Source organism: Camponotus vicinus, unplaced genomic scaffold (assembly GCF_025532165.1).
Source record: "Camponotus vicinus isolate PSW18456_S1 unplaced genomic scaffold, iyCamVici1.0 SCAF_5, whole genome shotgun sequence".
NCBI classification, from domain to species: domain Eukaryota; kingdom Metazoa; phylum Arthropoda; class Insecta; order Hymenoptera; family Formicidae; genus Camponotus; species Camponotus vicinus.
Window position 1 is genome coordinate 17,883,789 of NW_028141977.1, and position 11,336 is coordinate 17,895,124.

Consider the following 11,336-nt stretch of genomic DNA (forward strand, 5'->3'; position numbering starts at 1 on the left):
AACGTTAATGGTCCCAGCGCGAGACGATGCGACGAGGACTGTTTGCGAGATTCTCACGCGCTACTAAATACACAGCGGGGCGAATAATTAACGGCGGACAATTTGCTAGGCGTCGTCCAGTTTTCAGCAAAGGGGACTGCGAATTCGCCGGCAATGACGATGGCAGTCGATGGGAGTGATTCACGCGTTTCCACGCGAGTATTTTAATCAGGATTATTTTTACCGTCATCTGGCGTTTACGACGATCGTGCGAGCATCGTGCATACCGGTGTATGAACGTGCATGAAAGAAACGCACAGCGAGATATTTTTATAGATACGGCCGGTATATAATGCCTATAATTTGTGTGCGTTTACTTGATGCAATTACGGGCGTAACAGTACCTTGAAGTAGGCTCTCTCGAGACCGCGGCAGCTATAATCGTTTCGCGCATATCGTTACACTTACAATATGTCATCTTCGTTTTTGTCGTTTATAAAGGATGAGCTCTCCCCTGTTGCGTGGGAAGAATTATGAGCGTTATACCGCTCGACGGCGATTGATCGAATGCTCATCAACTTGCAGAATGTGTTTAATTTTGTCTAGAGTAACGGAATTTTTATGCGGCACTTTTGTCGCGGATATTATTGGTACGACGAACATCGGAGATGACAAAACCCGCATTTATCCGCATTTTATATCTCGCGACGAATAACGGCTTTCTCTGCTCCAGTTGAGTAGAAAAGGACGATTTAACTCGAGAAGGGCCGCGCATCTCGAGATATTTCACAGGGTGTACTAAAAAATTGTTAGTACTATTCTCTCGGCTACAGATTCTTTGATCAATCTTTAAATTAATTCACATTAATTTTAAATTAATCATTATTTAATAGAAATTATTTAATGGGATTTAATATTATTTAATAGAATTTATTATTTAATAGAATTTAATTCATAGAATTTAATAGAAATTTCATTGAAAATTTATATCATGACTTTTAATTTTTTGAAGATAAATATATAAATTCCAGCTTTCCTTGAATTATGTGAAAACAGATTAAATTAAATTATATTTTAATAAACTTAACTTTTTAACTTAACGAAGAATTCTTTTATTATTGATTCTGCGATTAGCATCTGTTTGGAAAAAAGTTTTGGTACACCCTGTACGAGGAACACGATGACATGCGTTACGATGGGCAAACCATGCGCATGGATCCACGTGTGAATCGAGCATTGCGTATAAACAATGACGTAGCTGATATACGAAGGAAAACTTACGTTCTCTGGAAGTCGCTCGTGGGAATGTGGACAGCCGTGTCGCTTCCTCGTGCTTCTCGGATGATACCTGAGAACATGATGATTCCAATCGTTATAGTACATGTCGTACATGCCATGTCGCGTTTATCATTAAAGTTTATTACAGCGTGTATTAGAGACTGCGAACACGACATTGCGATAATAAAATTTTCACGAAATATGATAGGATTACTAGAAATAAAATAATGATTATTAAATCGTAAAAAGATTGCTGAAAAGTGATGACTTGGAGTATATACTTTATACATATTTCAGATTATTATAATTTTTTAAAATATGATAATACATATACATATATCATGAACATAAACTCAATTTTCATGCACTTTAATAAGAATATTCTATAATAAAAAAATATTTTCTAAAAGTACGAATTTTTCTTAATTTTGTTGCAAGTTTTTCTGATACAATAATCTTTTTTGATTCAAGTTTCTGCGATTAATTACAAACATCCCCGCTATTATCTAATGTCCTGTAATGACCGTTTTTCTTTATATTCGTTGTCAGTTTCCCGAAGGATCACCATCTTATTTTTCGTCGCAGATGTTGCCGAAATTGACGATTCTGCTCTGGGCAGCAATTCCGATCGCGTTGTCCCAGAGCAACTATGCGTCGCAAGGCAACAGCATCGAGTATCAGCCGGGACTGCCGCCGAGCACGGTTCTCGACGGTAAGGTCACCAAGCTGGACGACATCTCGCCGATTATATTTCTGAATCGAACCAAGGCCTATCTAAATTGCGGCCAAGGTAGCATGGAGGTCGAACTCAAATTCGAGGAGCCGTTCTACGGAGTGGCCTACGCCGATTTCGATCGTAACAGCGCCTGCATATTCAAAGGACGAGGCGCGACCACCGCTAAATTAGAACTACCTCTAAAGGGTACACTTTCCTATTTTTATATTTTATATTTATTTTATATTTATATTTATTTTATATTTTATTTTATTTTATATTTTTGTCATTTTTTGTCAGTAAACAGAATGAACTTTTATTTCGCGAAAGCGTAAAATTAATCAAAAATAAATCCTTTATTAAGAAATGAAATCAAAGGTCGTATATAAAAATGCAATGATATTGTAGTTATTGAAAAATTTAATTTGTATCGCATCAAAAATTTTATAGGACAATATATTTTTATTGAACGTATTAACGTATATTTAGATTTTTAAAAAATACAGAAACAGAACGAAATTTATTCAATTTTGATGCATTTTTTTATGGACTATTTTTTGATGTTTATTGCTTTTTCGAAGTATTAATTTATATATAATTATACAACTATAATTTGCGTTTAGAAACTCTCAGTTTTCTACCCCAATAAATTTAATTAATATTTCATCGCACGAAAACAATCTGCATTTCAGGATGCGGTACAAAGCAGGATCCTCTGCGTGTGTTTACCAATAACGTGGTTGTTCGCTTTCACCCCGGATTAGAGATGGACGGAGATGAGGTTATCACCATAGTCTGCAGATATCCTCCACCCGTAGCGCCGGCACCTCCAAAGCCTCCAGAGAGCATGTAAGAATTCTTTATTAAAATGCTTACCGGAAAAAATATCAGTATATATCAGTTGTTTGCAAAAGCTGACGGTAGGATTTGTTGAATCATTTTTTCACTTTCATATTGAGATTTTCAATTTATTAAATAATTATTTTATATATTATACCTAACACATTAATTTTTTATATTAATTTATTAATTTTATAAATTTTAAATTTTAATTTTACAAATTATAAAAGCAGTTTTTTTCTTAAAATAATTCATATAATTTATTTGAAATCCACATTGTCGAAAAAATGAATGTCACTCTTAAATTCTCTTTCTCTCTCGTCCTTCTTTTCAAGGAAACCATCAATTATCATTACACCGTTAAATTCTATGGTCGACCAACATTACAGCCAAATTCAATAAATGCAATATATAATTAATATTCAAACGAACGAAAATTTAAAGAAACGAATATTACAAGAAATACACACGCTTTTGCTACTTAAATTGTTAAGCATTTGCGACAGATAATTGATATTTAATATTACTGTGTTTGTCAAACGAATAAGGAAAGTAATACTTTGAATTCAGAACATGTACACGTAACATATACACGCCTTTATTCTCCAGTTATAGTCCAGTTACACTCAAGGACAGCTTCGAGATATTGCAACGCTAACTGTAGTACTAGCACGACATTGTAGTTATTTGCACGTCTCTTCTCTCATCTCCGGGACACACTTGCTGCTCCGTTCTAATTTGATTTCCGCTCGTAGATTGGCTACGTTGACGCCCTCGCCGGTCACAGAACCGCCGCTGAAAGGTTTCCAGATCCTGCTGATTATCTGCGCGATCCTGTTCCTGTCGCTGCTCCTACTAGGTCTCGGCTGTTCCTACATGTGCCTGAAACGCCGTAATGTCCGCGTGGTCCATCGACATCCGTTCGAGAGCGGCACCGGCTCCGAGATAACGAAACTTTCCGGCTCGACCCTGAGCAACATCACCATGTTCGAGGGTCTCAAGATACCGCGCGCGCACGCCCTTCTTCACGCGACCGCCGCGTCTACTTCCGGTAGTGAGGCGAATCTGGTGATCGATCATTCGGACACATTACCGAGCGATTATCCGAGCGAGAGCCACTCCGAGGTGAGTCTCGATAATTGTTTGCGAAGGCGGATGATTGAACATTCAGCTTATGAAGTAAATAGAAAAGCATGTATCGCTTTCATATCGTGCTAATCTTTTTAATCGAATTATGAATATAAATTTCTGTAATAAATTTTAATTTATTCAGTCTACAAATTATTGAAAATTGTTTAATTCTCAATGTTTATGTATTGAAATTTCGATATTTAATATCACAATTTTATTATATAAAATATTATTTAATATCACAATTTTATCATATCATAAAATTTCGTTAATTTCGACAATAGTTATATATTGTAAATATGTATTAATCCATAATTATATATAAAGAACTTGAAGGATTTTTCTAAATTCTCTTAGTCAGAAAAATCAAGTCAAGTAAATGCGCTGATTTACATCAATCGATTTTGCCTTGTATTTCTACAGGTGGATGAGGAACGTTCGTTGCCTGTGTCCTCCGCTGGATCTTACGACAACAAGGCGTTCGTGGATCATCGCGAGATCCAGCATCAGCGCCAGATGGAAATGCGTACTTCGAGTTCTTTGTATTCCGAGACAGTCGCCGCCGAAGTGGAAACCTCGTCGATGACAGCCGCGAACGCGTCCAGAATCATGATACCGCGTCATCCCGTAGCTGTTCCGCTCGAGCCCAAATTCGACGTACAGATGAGAGTGAAGAGAGCACCGCCACCGCCGAGTCCCTTACCATCGGAATCGGACGTGGCGAGCATCGCCCTCGAGAGAAACCTGACGACTATCCTGGAAAGAGAGGAATCGCGTTCGTTGGAAAGCACGCCCTACCGAATGACGACCTTCTCCTACGTTCCCGAGCTTCACGGACCACCGGGTGGCGCATCGTCCGTTTCCACCATCTCTCGACAGCAGACGCCTCCGGTCTACTCGAGAATTCTTCGTAAACAGGCGGAGCGGGAGACCACCGTGATTCAGGAGAAACTCCCATCGCCGACGACCGAGCAACCGCTCTTGCAACACGAGATTCGCCGGCCGAGATCCCTCACCTCCCTGAACACCGAGCTCACCGAAACTCGCTCGCTGACCGAGGTGACGGACGCATCTCACGCCAAGTATCGGGTGGCGAGCATCCTGGCGCCGACACCGCCGCCGCCGCCTTCCATCGCACCAACCACATCCACTACCACAACACATACCGCCGTTCAGCACCGCGAGCACCGTCTGCTGCGCGAGGAGATGACCGAGCCGCTGGTCGAGCCGCAGATGGTCGCGCCTCGCCGCCCGGAAATTACGACCCATGAAGTGGACGACGTGTTTCTGCGCACTGTCACGGAGAAGAAGACGATCGAGGACGTGGAGCGTCACTCTCGCCAGGTCACCGAGTATCGCGCCAGGCCGCAACCGCCGCCAGATCTCAAGTGGGACGTCACCATCAGGAACTATCCGACAGAGGATCTGCCGCCTCCGCCACCGGAATGGGAGAACTTCTCCGATGTCAGTTCGGCTTCCAATTTAACCATCACGAATGAGCCGACAAACGCCGGCGTGGACGACGAGCCGGACGTTAGCATCGAACCGACTTATACCACCCGCGCCGAGATCCCTTGCAGACCGCCACCTCCCGCCTCCCGTCATTCCCTCGACGATGGCGATGCCGATTGGTACACTAGATTGGCGCGCGTCCTAGAACCGCGTTACGCCACCGAATTAACGGACGAGGAGCGCGCCAAGTGGCGCGAGATCATCACGACGGAGAGCACGCTACGCACTTTGCTAACCGAGGCGGTAGTCAAGGAAGATTACGAGCTGATACGTAAAGACGCGAGATACATCAATCTGTTCCCGCCAGCGAAGTGGGACGTGATTATCCGTATTCTAAGCCCACCATCGACGCACACCGGCTCCACCTCGTCCTCTGGCCACGGCAAAAATCACGGACAGAGATACAAGCGATCCAAATCATCGGAATGGGACACCAGGTCCAGAAGATCTTCCCTCCCCACCTTGTACGAGTACGAAAGCGACGGCGGCAGCTCGGCGCGCACCTTAGGCACTCAGAGTCATCATCTGCAGACATCACAGTCCGCCACAACCATGATCAGTGGACAGGGTCGTCCACGTCGATTGGGCGGTTCTATTCGTTCGCGAGGCGCCGGCGCCGGCAGCGAGGCCGATCTGAGATCGATGTCCGAGATGACGGTCCGTGACTTTGCCCGGATGGACCGGGACGATCTGACCAGCTTGAGTTCCTTTGAGGGCGCGGATTCTCTGGTCAGATCGCTCAGCCAGCCAAGCTTGGCCAGGTCAGGCTCGGAATTCACCGAGCACTGGGGCATGCCTTCCGGCAGTTTGCCACCGTGGGCGACCGCGGAGGATGGCACCAGTTCCGTGGAAACGACACCGAGGGCGATCAGACGGGGCGACAGATTGGAGGTTCTCGCCTCCTTCGACGAGCACAGACGAGGCCCGTCCGTCACGAGATCGAGTCGATATACCGAGAGGGAACTTAACGTACGCGTGACGGAGAGTCAGAGAGCCTCGGACTGGTTTAACGACAATAATTCCGAGCCGGAGATGCAGATATGAGCGGGCCTTGAAATATATCACACTGATTTTCGATCTTTACCTCGAATTCTTAGATACAAGAGCGACATTGCTTAATTTCGACGAAGGTCTAAAGGAGTTGTTAGAAATAAATTTCGACAATATGCAACACCGTTTATATTTTACGAAATCGAGGAGCTTAAGATTGTTATTCTGTAATTTTTTGAGCAGTGAATTTTTTTGATACTGTTTTTTTGATACTTTTTTAATGAAACATAATTAATCGAATTAATTTCTCAATTGATTCAATTAATTAGAGGAAAAGTATTTTTTAAATATAGCAATTTATATTTAAAAATTCAGAGATTCTGTAAATAAAAGCGAGAGCTTTCGAGAATATTAGTAGAGAAAATTGCATACTTCAAATATTTCTTAAATATGTGAAGAGTACTGCTCAAAGAATTGAAGAACTGGAAATTTATTAAAAGATCAGTAGAAATTTTATTTTTCAGTTCTTCGCGACTCTTCTACAGATTTGCATGTGTTTTAAATTCTATTGCGAGTCATGATATAATGGATTATGTTTTATACGAGCGCTTATATCTTTCTCACGGACACTTTTTCGGTCGGTGATTCTACGTGACTCGCGCATTACGAGTGGATGCCACCGCTGTTTGTTTCGCTCTCAAGCAGAGACCTTCTGTATGATGGATATCTTGCCAAGAATAACAATGCATATGAACGAGCAATGAAATACAAAATAATATTTCGCGTACTAAAATTCATTTATAGCGGCCAGGTCGCTATTCTTTTATGTCAGTTATATCGGTGTCCTCTCATGGCCATTCACTGCCTAGATTCATGTCTGACAGTTCGCGAATAATCGCTCATAATCGCTCAAACTTTGAATTGTCCCAATTTCGCGACTGCCTCCCGAGTCCTCCGTTCCTTCGATATCGAAATCTCCCGATGTTACAATATCCCGAATTTTTGGAAACTTGCTCAACCGCCAATTTCTTCACACGTCACTCGTAGACGTAACGCGTAGACGTAGATCATACGAGTTGTTTATCTCGCCACGAGTGAGTCTGCAGATTCTGGCGAAAATACTATCAGAAAATCGAGCATAATTTGCAGAAATCAAACGATTAAAGCTTATACTGGCAATTAAAATTTTTTATCGTTAACTGCGCCTTTAAGTGACAAATATTGCGCCATTTTGTGTATTTTATAAATCAGAAAATATTGTTAGAAGTATTTTACGATACAAAGTACGAGTTTGAATAGCGTAGTCTCATTCGAATATCCTTCGACAAATTTAAACGGGTTATTAGCAAATATGTCAACGTTCGAGTTACAGGAAAAATAACACAAAAAGAGCAAATGGCAGAAAATAATAAATAACATAACGTAATCGCATGAGAGGATATAATGTCTGTGCGCGATGCAGCTTGTCCTCAGCTTCCTAACGTTCGATAAATCGCGAAGATCGATCTCTCTCTTTCCCTCTCCTTCTTTTTCTTTCTCAGAGATCGTAGGGGATCGCACGTAGCTCGCGATTAAAACATTCCCGTTTGCGATACAACTGCGATAATAGTCTACTTAAGTAGGTAACGAAACACACGGTGCTGGGTTATATGCTTCACAAACGATATAGTTTAAACTTCTCCAAGATCATTTACCTTAACCCCCTCCTCAAGCCTTTTATCCGATTTAATGTATTGTCGTCGGAGTACCTGGGCTCGGTCGAGATACGTATCGACCGACACGGTATGTTCGTGCGTAGATAGGTATTTGTAATTATATGGCGTACCTTTACGGCTAATGTATGTCACAAGCTGCGTTAAATTTAAATTTATAACTCTCTCATCGCGCTCTATCTACGTGCAGTCATTAGAGTTTACAAAGTCTTCCGAATCCTTGAGCTGTGAGATGGAAATTCGGAGAGTTTGCAAATTACATTAATATATCAGGGCGCGATTATAATTCTCATGACGATTGTACGTAATTGCTCCGGGATTTCTACATTTATTTTGACAATGGCCAACAATTCGAAACATTTTGCCTTCAAAAGATAATGCTACGTTTCGTTTTGTTTGCGATATCGTTAAAATTATCGGCTGTCAAAACTGCGAACAAAGCATATTAGAGATAACGCAAAACTGATTTTTGGAACGGTATCAAAAAATTGCATCAGCAAATTTTTACTTGCAATACACAATTTTGAAATATAATAGCACCTAAAATAAATTTGCTGTGCATATATACAGGGTGTCAGGGCAATCTCTTCCCCAAAACAAAAAGCTCTTGTAGCTTACCTCGAGAGCTTTTCAAAACACTATAATAAAGTATTTTTTCATCGAGTATTTTTCGAGTTATGCAATTAATAATTACATATTTTTTTTCGAAACAATTATGTGTTTTCTTTACACCAATTGATTCCTGTCATTATTTTGTACATAAAAATATCAAGGTAAGATAATCGAAAAATGAATATTTTACTAGATATTTTATGATTTATGTAAAAATTAAGAAATTATTTCAAGCTTCATAACTCGAAAAGTACTCGATGAAAAAATACTTTATTATAGTGTTTTGAAAAGCTCTCGAGGTAAGCTACAAGAGCTTTTTTTGGGGAAGAGATTGCCCTGACACCCTGTATAGTCTCTTAGGATATCCGAAGAAGAATATCGAAAAACGCATCGATATTTGAATTATTTTCGCGCAACTGCTCTATATCGATAGTTAATATACGTTGTACTTTAATTTGTACGTCATACCGTTGAATTATAACGGTACTACCAATGCTGGCAAAGCGATTGCAATACTGCTCTCAATTCATACACAATTCAATATAATCGATGCGCGGACTAAGAAGCTCCTAGAATTTGTGTTCGATAGTTCAAGTCCGAGTCGATTGTTTGCGAGATATATCCGTCCAAGGGCTTCGAAATCGACATCGCGCTTAAACAGATAATTTACTTGTTTGTAAATTTTGTGAACACATGATGCGTAGGAAGCAGTCATTGTGGCCGCTTTCTTTACATGTGACTGTAAATCAAAATCAATAATAAAGTTATGCATTATACCTTAAACATCGAAAAGAATATCACGTGCTAAGCGCACACATGTGGGGATCGATGAAAGCATAAAGTGCCCCAGCGCACGAAAGGAATATTAATCGCGAAAAATGAGATAATAAATCATATTGAAAAATTACGTAACAAGTGTTATCAACGTCCGAGTTTTTTTCTCGACGTCGGTTACATCCTTTCAGAGCATCTTCTAACAAAGACTTGTTATCGCGAGCAAAATTCAATGTTGAAGAAAGGGAGGCAAAAATGCCTCGGATAAGAAAAATTAATGAAACGCTTGTACTTAACTTATGGAATTAACGTGGAATAAGAGAGTGACATGGAATGACGCGTGGAATTAAGAAAACTAAATGTTAGAAATTAACATAACGGATATTTCTTGTAGAGACGGCTTTTATCATTTTTATATTAAATCTTGTAACGAATGCGAATTGCGTGTGAATTGGTCGTTTTCTCGAGTCGAACGTGCTCGTGCAATATTCGCAAGGGTATCGCGAGTGAAATGGGTGCTATCGGAATGTACATAACAAGACGAGGGATCGAATTAAGGGAAAAAAATAGGGGGAAAAAACTAGGGGAAGAGGTGGTAAAATGGCTGAGACAAATGGCCAATAGGTTCGCTGTCTTGACGGCATTGTTTCGATAAACGGTGGATATATATAAGTTTGAACTAAACTCCCTAAATTGTAACTGCTAACAAATGCCGACAGCGCACGAATCGCGAAGTCTGAGTGCGTTATGTAATAAATCATGTAACACTCTTGTCGCTTCGTGTTACTTCGCGGGAGATTAATTTACACGGGTCGACGTTGTTGTCGAAGTTATGATAAAATAGCGCATAAGTTCAACAGCAATCGCGAATAAATGGAAAGTGTAATATGATCCTCGAGCGAGGTCGGAGAGAACTATGGCTATTAATAAAATTGGTTACTAAAAGCGGCTTGTACTGTTACCCCTTATTGCCGAATAAACTTGATGGTGACTTTTACTGAGGAAATCTTATTCTCTAGCGTATCCGTACAGGGAGAACATTATCTTGTTTACGAAGGAGTTTACTGCTTCGGAACATTATCAGGAAGAATACTTTCTCGATGCTTGATAATTTTATTTGTGTCATGTTAAACAAGTGTACTCATGTTAGCCAGATTGTCTGGCGAGTAACAAGATGATCTTAAATTTTAATTTCAACGAATACATAAAACATGCGATGTAAAAGGAGAAGAGCGTGGATTACGAGATTAAAATTAAATCTATTTTTCTCGAGCGCATATACCAATCTAATATGCTACGGAATAATATAATATTCTATATCAGAGACAAAAGAAAAAAAAAAGAAGGGAAGGTAAGGAATAGCATTAGAGAAGATGCCGATACGAAAAGCACAAGCATCTCTCGTGATAATTAGATTGCATCTCCTCTCTCTTCGAGAACTCATCCAGTCTTCTTGCCCGGAACAATCGGCGAAGCGGACGAAGGAATGTGTCTAAATTAATTACGAGCCGAGAAAGAATTCTCCGCAAAGAGGCGGATCCATCGAGATCGACAGCAGCTTCGGGCGATCATTGCGAATGATCCCGAGGTCGCGTCAGAGAGAAATAGAGAAAAAAACGAGAGAGAGAGAGAGAGAGAGAGAGAGAGAGAACGAAGGAGAAGGGAGAGAAACGGAGCACACGTATACGAGGGTGCTTCTATAATTGCTTCGAGAAGTCCTCCTTTTGATCGATCCCTCGGTGGAAAAAGACGCGTTCATCCCCCGGTCCTTGGTCCCCCTCGCTCGAAGATAT

At 40.7% G+C, this 11,336-nt stretch overlaps 2 protein-coding genes across 7 annotated transcripts in view; one reads left to right on the forward strand and one right to left on the reverse strand.

Moving 5' to 3' along the window:
• Pot (zona pellucida domain protein papillote) overlaps window positions 1-9,552 on the forward strand; it is a 28,375-nt gene extending 18,823 nt beyond the window's left edge. For 4 of the 6 annotated variants that reach the window (XM_083101196.1, XM_083101191.1, XM_083101193.1 and 1 more), the window contains 4 exons: window positions 1,843-2,179; window positions 2,665-2,821; window positions 3,568-3,937; window positions 4,367-9,552. In XM_083101196.1, the coding sequence (XP_082957322.1) occupies window positions 1,843-2,179; window positions 2,665-2,821; window positions 3,568-3,937; window positions 4,367-6,499 (2,997 nt within the window). In that variant the 3' untranslated portion in view covers window positions 6,500-9,552. Of the gene's footprint in view, window positions 1-1,806; window positions 2,180-2,664; window positions 2,822-3,567; window positions 3,938-4,366 lie in introns of all 6 variants that reach the window. The other 2 variants (XM_083101192.1, XM_083101195.1) reach the window with 1 other exon arrangement.
• The window catches only part of LOC145972504 (uncharacterized), a 130,056-nt gene that overhangs the window by 63,690 nt on the left and 55,030 nt on the right, over window positions 1-11,336 (reverse strand). The window contains exon 3 of the mRNA XM_083101216.1: window positions 1,261-1,327. Coding sequence (XP_082957342.1) covers window positions 1,261-1,327 — 67 coding nt within the window. The remainder of the gene's footprint in view (window positions 1-1,260; window positions 1,328-11,336) is intronic.